General features: G+C 62.6%; 2 protein-coding genes across 3 annotated transcripts in view; one reads left to right on the top strand and one right to left on the bottom strand.

The window, feature by feature from the left end:
* IFT140 (intraflagellar transport 140) overlaps positions 1 to 19,306 on the top strand; it is a 77,857-nt gene that overhangs the window by 44,324 nt on the left and 14,227 nt on the right. Inside the window, exon 19 of one of the 2 annotated variants that reach the window (XM_037814986.1) lies at positions 5,776 to 6,000. The exons of the other annotated variant lie outside the window; for it this stretch is intronic. Within the exon in view, the coding sequence (XP_037670914.1) occupies positions 5,776 to 6,000 (225 nt within the window). The remainder of the gene's footprint in view (positions 1 to 5,775; positions 6,001 to 19,306) is intronic. 2 annotated transcript variants of the gene reach the window in all.
* On the bottom strand, positions 241 to 18,035 carry TMEM204 (transmembrane protein 204). Its single transcript, XM_037814993.1, has 4 exons — positions 17,788 to 18,035; positions 15,712 to 16,289; positions 8,969 to 9,124; positions 241 to 964 (listed from the first exon to the last, which is right to left on the bottom strand). Exons 2-4 carry the CDS (start codon positions 15,953 to 15,955, stop codon positions 720 to 722), a joined length of 645 nt encoding a protein of 214 aa, XP_037670921.1. The 5' UTR covers positions 15,956 to 16,289; positions 17,788 to 18,035; the 3' UTR covers positions 241 to 719.

Here is a 19,306-nt window from a genome sequence, read left to right as displayed (position 1 = left end):
CCCCCTTTCTCTGCCAGTTGTTGATCTGTTGTTGGGGACGGGCTACAGTTTCCAGAGAGCCTGCAGGAACGTGGCCTTCTGGAGACATCCGTTGGGCATGAGTGACCCTCCATGTACCCCTACCACCAGTTTTAAAATTTCATTTCAACTTCTCTCAGCCCAAAAAATGACAGATAAAGAAACCATATTCTTTTCCCCCGAGTGGCATTATAGATGGATAAAGCAGTTTTGAGACAGTAGTAAGTAAGAGGTTTGCATTTTATTTTAACTTAGAAAAATAATCAGGAGCAAAATGTACAAAATGCGCAGTTCTGTAACAAGACCGTAACTGTCTGACCATAGATTCTAATTCATTAGAGGAATCCCATGGCCACTTCAAGAAAGCCTCCCCACAGGCCCCACTTTGCCAGAGTAATGTAGTTCTGGGTTGCCCCCTCGGCAGATGTGGATGAGTTACTCCCAGGCCGAGTGGGGAGTGGGGCCCTCGCCTCCCTCCCTCCTCAGAGCACGGATTCCTGGTCCCCGCCCCGAGACGCGGGCGGACGTGCAGCTGGGCTGTGGCACGCAAGACGTACAGGCACGTCGTCTACTTACATGTAACACAGCAAATGCACACGAGAGTCCTGCGGGTGCAGTGTGGGGCCTGGTGGGCCCGCCGGCCTCCGGCCCTCCTTAGAGCGGGAGGCCCAGGCCACATCCCAGGAGGCCCCCCCAGCCCCTCAGCACGGCGACTCCACGTAGTCGTTGTCCAGCCCCCGGCGAAGCCGCGCCGTCAGGGAGCGGCTGATGACAATGACGCGCGGGGCCAGGCAGTCCTCTCTCCTGTGGAGAATGTTCCAGATGAGCAGGGCCGCGGCGAGGGTGGCCAGGAGGCAGGCTCCGATGTTCAGGTAGCAGGACCACGACAGGTTGGTGTAGGGGCCGATCCTGTAGAAGGCCACCAGCCCGATGACCAGGACGAAGCCTGTGGGCGAGAGAGAGTCAGAGCCGGGCCGGAGGCCGGGGAGGGACTGCTGCTGCATCTGAGCTAGACCGAGACAGAAACCTGTGCCCCCTTCTTTCCTGACCCTTTGTCCCCCCAGAACGTGTCACTACTCCTCCACAGTAGGGGCCTCCAGGTGGGGGGAGCCTTTCCGCTGGCCTGCAGGGGTCCATGTGACCTCTGTCTGCCCGGGGTAGTCTCATGTGACCTTGTCATCGGCCCCTGGGGGGCATGTGGCCTGGTCTGGGCATCTGGGGACAGTCTCCAGAGGGTGGCCTCTGGCACCAGGGCCCTCCGGGGCCGCAGCCCATTGTCTGAGGGTCCTGGGCCGTGGTTGGGCCTTGCCCTACCGTTTGCACGGACGTCCACAGCACCAGACTCCAAACTGTATTTGTTCAATTGTGACCTGTCGTTGAGTTTCCCAAACACTTAAAAGGTTCAAAGGGAAGCACACATGGGCACTTTCTATGTCTTACCTGGAAACAGCTCAGGTTGGTGTTTAACTTAGTCCAAATTCCTGCTGAGAAGAATTTGCTCACTCTTTGCTTTTGTTTTTAGAGGAAAGAGATTTTCTTTGAAAAGCCCAGGTGCCCAGAGTCTGCACGTTTCGGGGGGTGGGGGGCAGGTTTCCTTTCGGTGCGTTTGCCTCCTGCCGCGGTGGAGCAGGTCGTCTAGTTCTGGACGCCCCTCCTGCTCCACGCCCCCCTGCCCGTGCCCCCCTGGCTCCTGCGGCTCCCTTCTCCCTCCTTCCAGCTGAGACCAGCCGCGGGCGGGAGGCGGCTCAGTGACTGGCTGGCGGCACAGGGTCACAGCTTTTGATTGCAGGATCTTCAGAGAACCTGAGATCCGGCTGCATTAATTCCCATGACTGGGAAGGCAGGATATCATGGCCGTGTCTGTGGACTTGGTGCCAGGACACTGGCATGACCGAGAAGGCAGCCCTGAGAGCTGCATGTCTTCGTCTGGGCTGAAACCCCAGCTGCTGGCACGGAGGGACAGACCACTCAAGCCCTGTGCCAAAAGAGTGCCTTGCGCCCTTGTCCCGCCCCCCGGGAGGGCTGGGCACTGTGCTGGAGAGCGGGCGGAGCTGGCAGGCGGCTGTGGGAAAAGCTGGCGCCACCCCGGGGCCAGCCTCCCAGCTCCAGCCTCACCCCTTCCCGCCAGCCCCCTCCCCTCATCCCTGGATCCCAGGGTCTCAGCACCCTGGGCGGGTCCAAGCTGACGCACCGGCTTCCCCGCACTGGGCCTTGTCTGTGGGAGGCCCCTGCTGCCCCTGGGAGGTGCGTCAGACCCAGCCATGTGGCCCCGGGCAGCGCAGCTTCTATGCCCGAAACTCACCCTTGGGTGGTGCCAGGGAGGCAGGCAGAGGGAAGGTGCTGGTTTTCCTAAACATGCAGGCATTATTATCTCCTCTTGTCATCATCGCACCTTCCAGAAAGTACAGCTCAAACAGTCATCTGCCTCCATTGTGTCTCAAACGATGCCAGTGACTAATTTCTGTGTTCCTTCTTTACAGTACCTTTTGGTGCTCTTTATGGGTGGAAAGCTTGCAGCCTCTTTCTTTCTGTAGGGATGACCACTTCTGTCTGTAGTGCCGCCGACCCCAGGGGCTTGCAGCCCTTCTCTCCAGCAGCGGAGCGTGGGGCCCCGCTGACACCTGTGTCACTGAGCTCTGTGTGACTGAGTTAAAGGTGTTGTAGTTTGGATCTTGTCTGATGAAAATGAAAACGCTTCACATGTATCTCCCCTCGTTGTTACTGACTGATCAGGTGGGTGTTGTTTACACAGGAGAAAAAGAGAAGCCAAGTCTCCTCTTTGATCCTTTGCCTTGAAAACCATTTATTCAGAATCCGACAGCGATGTCACGGGGCGGCTGAAGCCAGGCTGCGGGCATGTCTCGGCTCTCGGCTGGTGCGTGACCCAGAGGCGGCCCTCGCCTGCCCAGCTGCAGGAAGCACCAGCTGGAGATGAACGTCTGCGGTGCTCGTGCTGGGTGGGCCAGTGCTGGCTTCTGTTTTGCTTTCATTCAATTTAGAACACGCAGAACAGAGAAAGGGTTCATCGCCTGGGCGTTAAAAATTCAACAAAGCCTCCCTCTCCTGCGCCAATGAGACACAGACAACCCACCAGAAACGACGGCCGTGCACGAGGAGCCTGCTGGGCGGCGGCGTGGCCAAGCCCACCGGGTGGGCCCCTGTCCAGCCCTGGCAGGGGGCAGGGAGCGGGTGGCCGGGCTGTGGGTTGCCTGCATGGCTCCTGTTGACAGACAACTGTCCAAGTCCCACCCGGAGCTGACGGAGAAGAGTCCATGCTCGAAATAGAAACGGGGTGCAAGGGGATCTTGCGTGTGGTTCATGTACCAACGCCAAAGCAAACGGCGACAGAGCCCCTCGACCCCCGCGCACTGCCGGCCTCACCTGGGGACCAGCCTCTTACTTTCACAGGTGAATCGGCGTGGGGGGCAGGGGGGAAGCAGACGAGGGAGGGCGACGGGGGGCCTTAGGCTTTAGGTTTCCCGCTTTGACACAATTTTGCTCTGAAGATTTCCCCACGCTGCTTCCCCTGAAGACTTCGCTCCCAAGATTTTTCAGTGACATTCATCAGCTTGTGCAGAAACGGATCTAAGGGAAAGTTCTGCACCCACAGACTGAATCCCGCACGTGGAGTCACGTCCACCCTAGAGAGGTGACGTTTCCGAAGCGCTGCCCCTTTCCTGTGAGCTGGCCGCAGGGGGCCGCGGAGGGGACAGTTCAGCCTGCAGAGCCGCCCCATCCCCTCTCTTCCTTCCTGCCTGCTCCCTCAGCCCTGATGCCGGCCCCGGGGCCTTCCTTTCTGAATGGCTGCCAGTCCCCAGGCAGGTAGCACGGCGCAGAGGCCCTGCGACTGGGCCCCCGATCCCGAGGCGCCTCTTTTGGGGACGCAGTTGTGCCTCAAGGGGTCCTCCTCCCATGAGCACACCTGCAGCACCAGCAGCCTGGCGCCTGCTGCCCAGATCTCAGGTCCTCTCAAAGTGCCTAGGGGTTGGAGTTTTCCAACACTTGTGAGCAGCAGAGTGATGGCTGCCAGTGGGAAGGCAGGAGGGCTGGATCTGGGGCCGCCACTCCTGCCAGGGGAGAGAGCAGACAAGAGGCATCGCCATCGGGCACAGCTGCTCTGAAGCTGAGACTCTGCCTCCAACTCTGTTACCAAGACAAAGAGGAGACCCCCCCCCCCAAGTCCGGGGTCTCCAGGACACGGCTCAACTGCCTCAGAGGCTCATGAGCTGACGATTTGCCTTTTGAAGACCAAACTTGAACCATGGGGGGAGCCCTGAATCACTGTTGTATCGTCTCCCCTGAGAGGATGATCCTGGGCCAAACGCGGTAGGCAGCGGGCAGCCAACCGTGCGGTCAGCAGGCCGGTGTCCTGGCTGCTGCGAGAGCCCAAGCAGTGGGCAGCAGGGCCAGCTCCTCTGGGAACCCAGAGTGCCCAGCAGCGGTGGCACTGAGGGCAGGTGTCCATCCCAGGGAGAGCCTGGAAGGGCTATCCTCAGGGAGCAGTTCTAGACCCCTCGGCACCCACACAAGTCTGGAGGCGGACCCCTGAGTTGTGTACCAGAGTGAGAAGGAAATGCTTTGGCTGAAGGCTTTTCAGTGCAGCTGTCACCTGGCAGGACTTCAGGAAAAAGTCAAAATGACAAACCAGCCGACACCCCGGCAGCCTGCACCCATTGTGGCCACAGCACCCGCTCAAGGTACAGTCACTCTTACCATGCAGACTGCCTGGCGCCTTGGCTCTCGACCGTGACACACTGGGTCTCCCAGAACGTTCTCCGGACCCTGGAGAGCTGAGGACCCCTGCCCTGGCATGCCCGCCAGTCCACCTGCAAATCTGCCCACCCTTGCTGGGGTTACTGACTGCGCCCCTGCACGGGGCTATTCCCACCTCCAGCCTCTGCCCAGACTGAGGAGCCCGTGGAGGAGCACAGAGCTGTGTGCAGAGAAGAGGCCACGTGGAGGTGGCGCTCGCGGCAAGTGGGGGCGTCGGGAGAGTGGCGGGGGAGCGCTGTGCTGGCCGCCATGGGGAGCACAGAGGCTGAGAAAGGCAGCCCCCACCCAGGGGTCAGTGGGAAGGAGGCGGGAGCTGGGGGAGCTTGTTCCGGGCTCCCTCCAGGCCAGCAGAACATGGCTGGCACAGGGCTGTTGCACTCCGGGGACCCAGGGCTCGGTTGATATCGGCTGCAGCAAGCCCACTTGCTCCTGCCCTGAGGGGCCTCAGGGAGGAGAGGTCAGAGAAGCACCTGGTGTTTGGCATCTGCCCGTTCCCAGTCACAACCCAAAGAGGAGGAGAGGATGGAAACAAAGACCCAGAGACCAACTGCCAGAGAGCCGACGGGGTGACGGAGACACATCAGACAGAAGCGCATGCCAGGGCCCACGGCCTCGGCCCAGGGCCTGTCTCCACTTTCTCTGGGAGCCCCTTGGTAGTTGGCGCTCGGGGCCAAGGGAGCTGACAGGTGCCAGGCCTGAACTGGGTCCTTCCCCAGGGGCACATCAAGCTTCAGCAGATGGTTCAGGGTAGAGTACGGGACAGAAGAGGTTTTCCACTTTAAGGTAAATTGAAGTTACACTTGAAAAGCCCTGCAAGGAAATTGGAAAGCAACACTATAGTGTGTGGAGGCCTGAACACGCCAGGGTGAGCCGTGCGAGCTGCCTGTGGCTCTGACCTGCAGAAAGGGCCATGTCCTGGGGTCAGGGCTGACGTCCCTGCTTGAGGGGCCACTGGAGCCACAGCTCTGTCCTTCACAAACACAGGGCCAGCCCCATCCCAGGCATGGAACTCGTGCCCGGGTGCATGTGTGGGATGAGCGAGCCAGCAGGCCAAAGACCCAGACCATCTCCTCCTTCTGGAACCGTCCAGGATCCTCCTGCTGGTGGCCAGCATCCTGGCTCCCGGGTCGCCCGGCACCGTGCCCTCCTGCTGCCCCTGCCCACCCGCCTCCCACCGCACAGAGGGCCCAGGCTCGGCTTGCATAACAGGTAATAACAGGCACTTCCTCCTCCTGCAACGGGATATCCTGGCGCCCTCCAGTCTCTCCCTGGCTGTTTAAAGCAGGCTGGAGCACAGGAAAAAACCCGAACTCTAAAATTAGCAGCCTGGTGGAAGAAAGGCACATGGTGGCTCACTGGACTGTTTGTCAGTGAACACATCCAAACAGGGCCAAAATGCATTTCCTCTCTGGGCAAAACAGACCTGGTAGGGGGTGGCGGTCGGGGCGGCGAGGGGAGTGGCAGCCCGCGGGGGCCTGCTCGTGCCTCCACCTGACTGCTTCTGGGCAGCACCCGGCCGGAGCGCGCGGTGGCCTCGGAGCATGCAGGCAGGGGGCACAAAGACCCCCACCCCACAAGCTGCCTCTTGCCAGGAGGGCTCAGGGGCCGCACTCCCTCCCAGGACGGCTGCAGGACAGCCAGCTCAGGTAGTGGGGCTTCTCCCCATTGCAAACAATTATTTGGAAATAGCACCATCTTGTCTTGAAATGAGAGTCTGTAGGAAATCAGATGTCATTGTTGACATGTCAAAACCCTAATAACTCCACATGGAGTCTGAAGGAGATTTCGTAAGGAATCCAGTGACTTACTTTGATCATCCTACTGAAGGGAGTTATTTTCAGAAGAAAGAACCCTTACTTTGTTTCTTTTCAGCCACTAAATTATGTTTTTTTAATCCAGTTTTCCCGCCACATTATCAGACTCTTCCACGTCCTCTCTAGGAGACAGAACTTTAGATGAGCACGCGGCAGGTGGGTGGGTTCAGGTGGGCCGAGGGGAGCCGAGGTCAGCAGAGGACGAGACGCACGGCTTCCATAAACGTGCCAGTGCCACGTGAAATGCCCGTTTCTACCCGAGGCCTGCACCTGCTTCACTCCGATTTCATTCATTCCCCTTCGCGCCCTGAGGGTACCACCCCATCTGCGGCTGGGTAAACTGCGGCGCAGCCTGGCTTGGTAATTTCCCAAGTTCATGGGGACAGTAAACCAAGGAGCCAGGACTCGGGCCCAGTTCTCTCGACCAGAATTGGCAGCCCCGCATCTGGCAAAGGAGCCAGGAAGTGGCTCACCCGGGACCCCCCGGTGCTGGTTCCCGGAGCGACTTGCTACAGGCTTCCTGCCGGCTCCCCCATGGGGTCCATCAGAACCACCGTCCTGTGGGGGCGAGGCGGGCATGGCCACCGGTACCCATCACCCACCTGGCTGGACGCTGGCCTTGGGCACCTCCCGCCCGTCCCTGCCTCTGCGGCACCGCTCACCTGAAAGCCCCATCTACCCCCCGGGTTCTGTCCTCGTGAAGGCCCTGAGCAGCACTGACTGCCGAGGTGCAGGGAACTGCTCGGGCCGAGCCTCGGCAGCGTATGCGGCCCCCATCACCCGCCTGGAACCTCCCGGGACAAGCCCGTTATCCTCTCAGGGCGCTTACCACCCCCCTTTGGAGAAACCCTCCAAAGCCTGAAAAGTGTTGGGATGCCGCCGCGCCTCACCCTGACGGTCGCCTTGAAAACCGGCAGCTGGTGGCTTCCGGGGTGTGTGGAAGACGCTTGGCTCGCTGCCTGCCCAGGATCACGGCCGCTCTGGCAAAGCCACGACCGGAGTGCAGGGCTCCCTGGGCGGCCGCAGCGCTCTCCGCACACTCACCATAGCACAGAGGAGGTGGGCACTTGTGTGCATGTGTGCACAGGTGCTGTGCATGATCGTGTGTGTGAGTGCCTGCACGTTTGTGAGCATGCATGTGTGTGTGCACATTTGTTGAGCGTGCGTGTGCAAGTGTGAGTGCGTGTGTGCATATCTGCACATTTGTGTGTGCACGTGCAAGTGTGTGCATGTGTGCGCGTCTGCATGTTTGTGAGTGTGTGTGCAAGTGCGTGTGTGTGCGTGTCTACACAATTGTGAGCGTCCAAGTGCATGTGTGTGCGTGTCTGCACATTTGTGAGCGTGCATGTGCAAGTGCATGTGTGTACATGTGCGTGTCTGCGTTTGTGAGCGTGCATGTGCAAGTGTGTGTGTTCATGCCTGCATGTTTGTGAGCGTGCATGTGCAAGTGCGTGAGTGCGTGTCTGCACGTTTGTGAGCGTGCATGTGCAACTGCGTGTGTGTGTGCGTGTCTGGACGTTTGTGAGTGTCCAAGTGCATGTGTGTGCGTCTGCACATTTGTGAGCGTACATGTGCAAGTGCATGTGCGTGTGCATGTCTGCACGTTTGTGAGCGTGCAAGTGCATGTGTGTGCATGTGCATGTCTGCACGTTTGTGAGCGTGCAAGTGCATGTGTCTGCGTGTGCGTGTCTGCACGTTTGTGAGCGTGCATGTGCAAGTGCATGAGAGTGCGTGTGCATGTCTGCACGTTTGTGAGCGTGCATGTGCAAGTGTGTGTGTGTGTGCGTGTCTGCACGCTTGTGAGCGTGCATGTTCAAGTGCGTGCGTATGCGTGTCTGCATGTGCATGGGCACCTGTCTGCTCAGGCGGGCCCTAGCGTGCTGCCCCCTCCCCACCTTGCACACCCCTAGGAAGACCCCACTGCTGGCCTGGCCAGGCCCAGGGTCTGCTCCTGGCAAACTAGGTGCCGTCTGCCTTCCCCAGGGAGGGTGGAGGAGACGGGGGCCTTCCGCCTCTGCCTATGGCAGTGAACTCACCCCTCCCCATCGAGCCACTGTCCACCTGAGGGACGTAGAACCGGGCCACCTGCCACTGTGGAATCGGACTCAGTCCTCCACCCCCACCCAGGAGCTACGACCGTGTTTCAGGGAGCCATGGCCACGAGCCCGTCAGCACCCACAGAGACACAAAGCGGGTGGTGGCCACTGCCCCCATGCCCCTTGCCCACACACCTCTTCCTTGCTCTGCCCACAGCCACGGGGGCTCAGTGCTTGGGACTCTACCCCGAACGGGGCCTGCAGCTGCCCCTCAAGGGGCCCCGACGTGCGCGGGGGGTTCAGGCTGCTCCGCCAGTGGGTACTTACTCGCCAGCTGGAACGCTGCAGCCATGGCCTCCTCCCAGCACGGCGACTCGGGAGATGTCAGGGGCAGGCCCGTCAGTCCCAGGAAGAAGGTGAGCTGCCCGGCCGCGAGGGCCGCCGTGGCGACCAGGTTACAGGCGCGCATCATGTCAAACTGCACTGCAGGGGCGAGAGGAGAGGGGTGGTCAGCACGGGCGAGCGCTGTGCAGCCAGGGGGCCTGCGTGCCCGCCCCAGCCAGGCGCTCGTGGTCTCTGTCGTTGCTTTTTGAAAAGCGGTAATTGAATGAGCATGTGCCTGGCGGGACTCGGCAGGTCTTGGCACACCTGGGAGCACCGCGGCCCGAGGCGCCACCGCCGCAGCGTGGACAACCCACTGTCCGCCGGGGCCCGCGCTGCGGCTGCCGCCCCGTGGAGCTGGCACCCTGTCCCTGCCATGGCACAGACGGGCCTCGGGGACGTCGTGCTGCGTGAAGAAAGCCAGACAAGAAAGGACAGATGCTGTCTGATGCCACTTGGGGGAAATACCTAGAAGATGTGGATTTTTCATAGAAACAGGAAGTAGAGGGCAGGTTGCCAGGGCCGGGGCTGGGCAGGAGCTGTTCACGGGGTCAGTCAGCGGCGGTGGCTACCCAACATCGCCAGTCTCCTGAATGCCACTGAGCTGTTCAACTTAGAACAAGCGCATTTACCTTACGTGAATTTCTCCTCAGAAAAAAAGGAAAACAGTTGCCTTCAGGGCTCATTATGATTGTCTCACCCGATTCTTATGTTGCTGATGACAATGTCCGCAAAGGCTGGATCCTGACAGTCACCTACTCCTATTTCTAACCCCTCGACCAGCTTAATTGACAAATACCTTGAGATTTCAAGACAAGCTGTTTAAAAACCTGCCGTTTGCAGTGACTTACCTTTGTATGACTTAACTTTCCGATGCTTCTCAAAACAAAATACAGAAATGTTAGATGCTGAGGGTTACAGGCGGCTGCCATAACCCCCCTCCCAGCCCAATTGCCACATTCTGTGGTCGTGGAGCCTTTGGAGGAAGCTGGAGCCTAGAGAGTCAGTGTTTGCTGGTAAAATACCGTTTTGTCATCGCTTATTTTGGGGTTCTGTGTAAGATTTTATTTTGGGGAGGAAAAAAGCTTCCCTGTCCAAGAAGTGTGGCCAGCTCTGCTCGTCCGTGGGTGGCCTGCCCGCCGGCTCTGTCCCCCCTCTGCCCGGGACACGTGGGACGGGGACATGGTGAGTGCAGGGCGTGCGGGGCCGGAGCAGGCCCAGGCAGGAGACGTCCTCAAGGCTGAGGGCCACTGGGCCGGGACCCCACACGCACGCTGGTCACGAGTGACCCCAGGCGGGTGGACAGGGAGCCCGGGCTGCTGCAGGCTCGCTCGCCCAGGGCCGCCGCTTTCCCTCTCGAGCACAGGCGCCCGGAGAGCTTGGGGCATGTCTGAGCAAGAGCCGCGGCCTTCCCGGGAGTCAATGCCAGGTGGAGCGGGCTCTGGGAAACGGGGGCACCCAGCCGCCAACACACGCCACCGACCGTCTTGGAAGACCCTGGGCGCGGCGCTGCTTACTTATTTATTTTTTTAAATTGTGAAAAACACACGTTAAGTTAAAATCTACCATTTTAACCATTTTTACGTGTATAATTCAGTGGCATTAACAATGTCCCGTAGATTGAGCCACCAGCACTGTCTGTTTCCAGAACTTTCCGGCCACCCCTCGGAGGAACTGAGCCCATTAAGAGTCAACTCCCCCCCCGCCCCGTGCCCTCCGAGCAGCTCGCTGTCCCTGGTTTGCCGACTCCGGGTGTTTTATGTGAGCGATCGCAGCGTCTGAGCTCCGTGGTCCGGTCCGTCTGTGCGGTGCCTTTTTTGGCAGAGTGCCTGCTGCGGGGCGGCCTCCTGCCTCCTGGGGCCGAGCGGAGCAGGCAGGGCCCCCCGTTCCCAGAACGGCCCCTCTGGGTCCTCGGCCCTTGTCATCGAGAACGTTGTCGGGGCAGCCTGGGGGCCTAGCACTCATGGGTTTGCGCTCCCATCTTCGTGAGTGTCAAGAGGGTCTTAAAAGATTCCTTTAGCCGGTACTGCCAGTCTCCTAGTCCAGTTGGGCTCACCGGAACGTCTAACCGCCACGTGGACGCTGCTGGATCGTTTCAGTGCCCAGGGGAGGCTGCCCCTGGGGTCCCCGTGCCCCTCGAGCTCTGGGCCACTACCCCTCCTGCCTGCCAGGCTCTGCTCCCCTCTGCCCGGCCCGTGCCCTCAGCCATCAGAGAAGTGCCCCCGGTGCCGGGCATGCTGCGGAGGGCGCGGGAGGTGGCTTAGGGTCTGCAGGCGTCTCCCGCCCCTCGTCCCCCCAGCTTGGGCCGCCTCCTTCTCCCTCCCTTCTCTTTTCTCGGCTCCTGTCCGAGTCTCCTGGAGCCTGGCTCTCGGGGCAGCGTCCCTGTCCTCGCCAGCCCCCCCTACTTGGACCCGGGGCTGGACCAGTGCAGGGGTGAGGACAGCCCAGAGCAGGGCAGGGGCTGCAGCAGCACAGGCCATGGGGTCCGAGCCACCAGGCAAGGTGAGGGGCACGGGCTGCGGCAGGGCTGCCACACGGGAGCCGCTGGGACACCAGGGCCCTGCCTCAGGGCCCCTCAACACCCCAAGGGCAGGGCAAAGGCCCGGCTCTCAGTGACCCCACTGAGCCACCCCATCAGGCCCCCCAGGCGGGTTCTGCTCTACCCGCTGCCTCCTGGCCTCCCCCCTCACCCCCAGTCAGACCCCTCTGATGTGTCCCCCCGGCCTGGGAGTGGCCGTCACCCAGGCCTTGTCCACACCCAGCATGAAGAGCCGCACAAACGTGGCTTCTAGCTGAGGCCTCGGAAGACATGGAGCCATCGCCACGGGCACCCAGAGTCGGCAGTCCTGTGGGGAAGGGGTCCAGCGAGTCCGCTCAGGAGAGCCTCAGACAGCCAAGGGGCCGAGGGGTGGGAGCGCAGGTGGGCCCCAACAGCCCCACTGACTGGGGCGCCCTGTACCCCTCGCAGGCCCACACACCACCCGTTAACCAACAGCTCTGGCTCCCTAGTTCCTGAAGCACAGAATCCCCAAATAATCCAACCTAATGGAAACCCTGAAGCTCCATCACCCGCAGATGCTGTGCAGCCAGAGCCTGCTCTGGGACGTCAGCTCCCCATGCCGGGTGGTGCTCGTGGCTGGGGAGGCACGCAGTGGGCTCCAGGGGCAGCTGCAGGAGGGGGCGGGTGGTGGGCCCAGAGGACAGAGAAGGGGCAGAGCTGGGAGAGGCGACGCTGCCGGACGGCAGAAGGTTCTTCTTTATCTGGGAGCACGTAGAAATCAGGCAAAGGGACTCAGATGCTGAGGGGCTCACCGAGGGGGCACAAGGCCTGGGGCCTGGGTGGGGGCAGCCCGTAGGGTGCCGGGGTGGAGCCAGGGCACTGGCCAGTCTGCTGGAGCCCTCTGTCCATTCACCAGCCCTTGCACCTTTGGCCCGGGGACGCACGGTCAGAGCCGGCGGGGGCCGCTCCTGGGGGCTCCTTCCCAGCATGATTGGCAGGTGCGGGCCGGCCCTGTGGAGCTCTTCCTTCTTCACACGCGGCGTCCCGAGTAACGTCACTTGCCCCATATATGGCCGTGCGATAGTGCTGCTCCTCTGAAAGGGGCAGAATCCGAGGGTCAGGAGTGACCCAGGGGATGGAGAGTGTCAGGACGTCACGGGTGTCGACAGCTGCAGTCCACACCAGGGGCAGGAAGTCCACGCGGACGCCCCAGCTCCGCTTCCAACAAGGGAAGGACCTGAATAAATGGCGGGGTGGTAGTAGCGGCAAGTGGGGAGACTGTGACGCGTCTGGGACAGTCTGTGTCCACAGGGGTGTGGTGGGCAGGGAGCCCTGGCCACAGAGGCCCCCACGCCTCGCCATCCTCTGTCCTCCTTCCCCACAGGCCGCCCTGTGGGGTCAAGGCTGTGTCCCCCTTACCCCTGGTTGTGGGGTGTTGGAACCCAAGGAGAGGAAAAGCATGATTGGGTGGGCTCCGGCAGTCCCGCCCCCCGCCCGAGGGGGAAGCTGCAGGCGGGCTGCCCTGCGTTGGCGTTTGTCCCCCGGGACACCCCAGCACACTCTTCCTCGACGTGAGCACCGAGCCCTGGCTGGCAGCACCGCGGAGAACGCAGGGTCAGGGTGTCCAGGCCGGACGGTGCGCGATCACGCAGTGACGCCTCAGGCCGGGCCGCAGCCCCGGACGGTGCCCCCCCAGTGGCTCTGGGCTCTGGGACTCAGCCTCCCGCCCACGCTGTCCACAGCTGTGCTGACAGGGCCGGCAGGGCCCAAGGCCAGGGTGCTCGGTGGACACACAGACGCCCAGACACACAGGGTGTCAGAGCCTCCCCACGAGGCCACCGAGGCGATGCCACAAGACGGCATGAAGGGGAGCGTGCGGGGAAGCTGCCGCCAGCCCTGCCTGTCTGCCCAGACCCTCGCCTCCACCTCCACCCACTGGTGCCGAACGAGGCGCGTGAACCATGGAAGACGGTGGCGGGGAAGGAGACAGAGGGGAAGATGGAGCTGGGGGTCCTCGAGTTCCATGGTTCCTCACGGCGAGAAGCAGCAGCTCCGTCAGGAACTGCAGTGAAGACAAGTGATGCCAAGTCCTCGGAGGCAGGACGCGGGTGACGCGGAGGGAGCGCCCAGGGTGGGCCGAGGCCGGGCTCCTCCTCCCTGGTCCCTCACACTGCGCCTCAGCGCCGCCCGCCAGGGGCTGGGACCCGTGGCCTGGGGGTCGGGGCTGTGGTCAGGCTTTGTCCAGGCCCGCGGTGGCCACAGGGCCCGTCCTGTGTGAGCTGGTGAAGTCTGAGCAGCCAGTTCCCGGGGTGGCAGGGGACGGAAAGGGACAGTCGTGAGGGAGGAGAAGGGCGAGGGGCTGGTGCTGCAAGCAGGGCTGGGGTCTGCGTGTCCTCATCCCCCCTCAGGGCTGCTCCAGGGGTCGCGGCTGTCGGAGCCGCCACACAGAGGGGGCTCCGCCAGGTCACTGCTTGTTGGGTCAGCCTCCCGAGCCCGGGAGGGGCCTTTTCTCCCGCCTTCCACGGAGCCCACACGGCTCACCGCAGACACCAGGGTTCATGGATTTTGAAGTGCCTCAAGTGCTTGCAGCTTTTGCTTCAAGGGGCTGCTGCTCTGCACAAAGCCGCACGGGGCTAGGACCTCGGCCACCCCCCCGGCTGCTCTCTGCCTGGGCAACCCCCCGGCTCCTGCAGGACTGGCTCAGGCACGGCGTGTGTGTCCTGAGCACAGCGGGTCCCTGGGGCGGCCTCTGGGGTTGGCACGTGCAGGGCCCAGCACCCGAGCTGCACGACAGAAGGACTTTCTGGGGAACCGTCTGAACGCATTTAACAGAACCGCCGAGCCCCATTTCCCTAGGGACACCCTAAGGACGGGTTTGGTCTTAGAGCACATCCTGACTGGAAGCACGTCGTTCTGTCATGGCTTGTGACACCCGGGAGTGGCTCTGCCGGACAGCGTCCTGGCTGTGACGCGGTCACCGTCTGGGGAGAACTCTGTGTTTTAGATTATGTGGGGACAGGTGACCAATGTCTTCGTATTTACCTAATGCTTCCCCTCGCCCTCAAGCTTGACAGCAATTCTAAGATCATGCCCCCAGCTCCTGGGACAGAACGTAGTTCCACAGGGCCCAGCTCTGGGGCCCGGGGCCAGCAGCGGTCAGGGAGCGGCACGTGCCCTGTTCACCTGTGACCCACAGCCGCTCGCCCCGTGCCCCTCCCACAGCTTGCAGCCCTCGACAGCTGTGCCTGGGAAGCCGTGATTCAACCAAAGACCATGAACTACTCGCTTATTTTACTAAGGAAATATTGGCAAGCAAGGAAAATGCAGTTTCTCTGAGTTGATAAACAAACGCGCCCTGTAGCGATGGGTGATGGCGGAGAAGAGCCCCCACGCCTGCCCCAGGTGGGCTCTGCTGGTCGGGGCTGGGGCACCTGCTCACAGGGGCCCTGCAGACTGGAGCGTGGGGCCTGCCTGGGTCTCCCAGGAGGCTCGGCCGCAGCCCCACCCACCCCTGCTGACCCCTTCAGCAGACACACTGCTGGGGGGCCAGGCAGCCCCAGCCCCTCCAAGCACCAACGCAGACTGGGGTTCCCAGGGGTGGGGGCGGGGGGCCTGCACAGGGCAGGTCCCTGGGTGTCGGGCAGGTTTCAGTTATGGGTGGTGCTCACGGGAGCACAGCACCAGGCTGAGGTGAGTGCGACTGGCTCGTGCGCCCAGGAGGGCCTGAGGAGGGGTCACCACCGCTTAAAAAGGCAGCGGAAGCCACAGGACACACAGAAGCCGCCCGTGACCCCAGAGGAGAAGAGGCCCAAAGGGAGACCATTGGGACAACTGAAAAATCAGAACATAGGATGGTATTCTCCATCAGCGTTAAGTTTCTTATACTCGTTCATTCTGCTTCATGTGGTTACATAAGTGAATGTCCTCGTTCTCAGGAAACGTACATGGAAGTGTTGTGTGTTCGCGTAACATGGTGTGTGCACCCTGCCCTCAGATTTCAAGGCTGTGGTTAGGTAGACAGACAGACACAGAGGAAGAGACAAACCACTGAGGCAAGAGGTCAGGTGTGCGGGAATCTGGACTATGTTGGAGTTTGTATCAGCTCCCTAATTTTCCCACAGTTTTGAAATCATCTCCGAGTAAAGCCTCTAGAACCCAGAGCCCCCGGGAGGAGGGGAGAAGCACTCACGTTTGGCGGTGCCGCGCGGCTCCTGGAAGCCGGCCGCCTCGGAGCCCCAGCCCAGGGCCTCGCACTCGGCTCCCCCGCGGCCGGCGCCTGGCAGCCAGCAGGCCTCCCACAGGCCCACGCTGCGCTCCCGCCCGTCCTCCAGCGTCTGGCACACCCAGTGAGGGGTGAAGGCAGCGGCGTTGTTGAGGACGAGAGAAACGAGGGCCAGCAGCACGGCCGTGGCCACGAGCTTCCGGACGGTCATCGCTGGCCGTTGTGGTGGGGACACTCCGCCGGCTTGCCAGCCGCTGCGCACCGGGGACCTGGAGCCGCCGCTGGGTCACGGGCTAGAGGACATCCCCGCTCATTCTTGGTGCCAGCGGGGCGCACGGGAACCGGCGGGGGCCGGCGGGGAGGCCGGCAGCAGTCACGGGGCCCGCTCACAGCCGCGCCTTAACCGCCTTCCTGCACCGGGGCCAGGCCTGTGCCGAGGCCGACGGCCGCGCAGCCCATCCCGGGGGGAGACGGGCCTGGGTGGGAATCCGGGGTTGTGGAGGCAGGCGCACCCCAGGGCCGCGGGGCGCCGGGCACTCTTCTCTCTGCAGCAGGGGGGAGACGGAAGGGGGCTCAGGAGGCCGCCGGACGGGGTGCCCGGGAAGCCGCAGCACCCGGGTCGGGCAGCACCTCGTGCGCCCGCGGCCCTTGCCGGCGTCACCCTGCGCGGCCCGGCCTGGGAAGCAGGGCACCTGCTGCGGCGGAGAGCAAGCGCGGGTGCGAGCGCGCCGTTCCCCGTCTCTCCGGAGAGGAAATGGCTGTTTTTGAGGCTGTTTCTGGTGAGCTGAGGGCGTAGCCGGCCGCAGCCAGTCGCAGCCCTGCCGCAGGAGCGGGCGCTGACAGGATGTGCTTCCCGAGAGGAAGGGCCGGGGCCTCGGAAGGCGCGCTCCCCACCGCCCGGCGCTGCCCCTCCCCGCCGGCCTTTCCGAAAGGAAGGCCGGGGATGCTGGGAACAGACAGACGGCTCGTTCCTGAACCCCGCTGGCCCGGGTTGGCAGCAAAGCAGGTCCCTGGGGTGTCCAGGGCCGGGGGACAGCCATGGGCAGCTCAGGCAGACAGGCCCGCTGAGCAGAGCCCACCGTACCCTGCCTCAAGGCCTCACGCAGCACGGGTGCCAGCCCTGCCCCCGTCGGGTGCTGGTGGACACTGGGAGGGGCAGCCCAGAGGGACCGCATGTGACAGATGGGGTCCCTGGGACCCACGGCTGCGAGGTCCAGCCCTGCACCCCAAGAACCTCCAGGCCTGGCAGGCCCAGGCGCCCAGAGGCAGCACATGTGCTCGTGGGAACCTCGCCGCCACCCCCCAGAGTGCCAGACAAAGGGCTGGCCCCGGAGCCCCTGCCCTCCGCGGACATGGCTGAGGCAGTTGCAGGGGCTCAGGTGTTGTCCTGACGTGGGGGCTCCCCACCCTGGCGCATGTGCCCTGCTATGGGGACGCTCCCTCCCGCCCTCTGCGGGGCCCCAACCCCCAGGGGAAGGTCACCTTAGGGTCCCCAAAGGCCCGGCCCTGCCCCCGAGCAGCCCCTGGCAGATCGTGGGTCCTGAACAGGGGCCACCTGAGCCTGCAGCCCCAGGGCCAGCCAGATCTCCCACCTTCCCCCAGGAGCCCCCTCAGCTCCCACTCCTGCCTGTCATCACAGTCTTGGCCGCAGGGTCTTGACCGGAGCTGGGGATGCAGAGTGCCCATGGGTGCAGGATCCCCCACCCCCAAGCAGGCCTCGGGGGGGGAAGCATGTTGACCCACCAAGTTCCAAGGGGCACAGGAGCCTCCCCAGGGTCCGTCAGATGAGGGTGGGCTCCCTGGCACTACCTGAGCAGACACTTAGCCTTGAGCACCCTTCGGCAGCCCGTTTCCAACAAGGAGCAGGCCCTGGGTCTCGGAATCCTCTCCGACACAGGCCCCACCTGCTCCAGCCCGTCCTTTTCCTCCCCCGGAGAGACCCCCGCCCTCCCAGCACTTCCGGAAGGTCTCTTGCCATTTGCCATCAGGCCCTGTGTCCCAAGGGCCAGGCCTTAGGCAGGAAGCTGGGCCCTGAGCACCCACCTGGCCCTGGAGCTCCACGCTGCTCGGCCGTACTCCCCACACGCCACCCTGTTCTCAGGCCCGTCCGTCGGAGGGGGCCCGCCGCAGGGACTCAGGGGCTGCACCTCCCACGTGTGGCGTCAGCTGTCACTGCAAGAAGGTAGCTTATTAAATGCTACAGAAAACCGGGAAGATTTGGCAGCAGCACGAGTGCAGTCCTGTGGGGCTGAGCTGTTAGCCCCAGTCACACTGTTCCAATTTGGGGGAGGTGTCAGCAGGGCCTGGCAGGGAGGAGGGCCATTGGGGCCAGTTACCAGCAGCTTGTACAAAGCACAGATCTTTCCGGAAAGCTGGGGCCCCTTCGAGGCTGGGTCCACAGCTGCCCTGTCTGCTTATTTTAGACTCCCCGGAGTTGATGAGGTGCAGATGTGCGTTCCTCTCCGGGTCCTGGGACAGGAAGTCGTCGAGAGGCTGGGGAGGCTGGAAAAGGGTGTGCACTTCTTGGAATTCCTGTGAGCTGCAGAAGCCCCACAACTCCAGACGCAGCCAAAGCTGCCCCTGGATTCTCGGCAGCTTCTTCCAGGGAGGATTTGGGGGTGGCGGCCAGGATGCCGGGGTCCACCGAGAAGAGGGACCGCAGTGTGTGGCCAGCACCCGGGCAGGGAGCCTCCCAGCCGCCCAGGGCTCCAGCGGGTGAGGTGGGTTCCTGCCCTCCCTTGGCTTTCTCCCTGGCCAGCCCTGGACCCACCCTCTGGGGCCATGTCCAGCTTCCATCCATCTGCCCGGCTGACGGCTGCACTTCCAGCGCTCGCTTCTCCGGTGTCCTGTGTGCGGGAATGTTCATTCCTGGGAAGGGGGAGGTGGGGAAGCAGCTGGCGCTCCATTCAGCCTCGGGCGCGTGGCCTGCCAGAGCTCTAGCCCAAGGATGCTCGGCAAACCAGGCCGGGTCTCGGGCCCCTCTCCGCCTCCCCTGCCTCAGGTGCAGCCGGAAGATGGCTGCAAGCTCGGCCCACGTGTGGGAGAGGCTGGCGCTCCAGGGACGGCGCGTGGCCACTGCCCAGCGCGCGGCGGCTCGGCCCCCACATTGCTCTCTCACATCGGGCGGTTTCCTGCTTCAGGTTGGCTGCAGATACGAACCTTGTGATTTGGAGACAAGGGAAGCCCCCAACGATAGAAGAGGCACCTGCAGCCTATTAGAAGATGGGTCAGAATGAACACGGGGTGCTTTTATAACTGTTCCAACCACGTGGAATCGTTTAAAAGGGAGGCTCAAAAGACCTTACACCTAAGTAGCGTTTAGTGTTTATGGAATGGTCAGACGGCCCTCAGCAACTCGGCAGGCCCAGTGGCCCCGAGGAGGCAGGCGAGGCAGACTCTACGGCTGATGGCGCCACTGACCGCCCAGCTCGGGGTCTCCGGTGAGCTGGCCTCACCTTACAAGACTCAGACTCAGGTGTATTTAAAAGAGTGTGTGGCGAGGGTTAAAGAGCGGGCAGGCCTCCGCTCTCGGTCAGCCCTGGGAGTGGGAGCAGAGACATGC

This window comes from Choloepus didactylus, chromosome 21 (assembly GCF_015220235.1).
Source record: "Choloepus didactylus isolate mChoDid1 chromosome 21, mChoDid1.pri, whole genome shotgun sequence".
Classification (NCBI taxonomy): Eukaryota; Metazoa; Chordata; class Mammalia; order Pilosa; family Megalonychidae; genus Choloepus; species Choloepus didactylus.
This window is presented reverse-complemented; position numbering and strand designations above follow the sequence as displayed.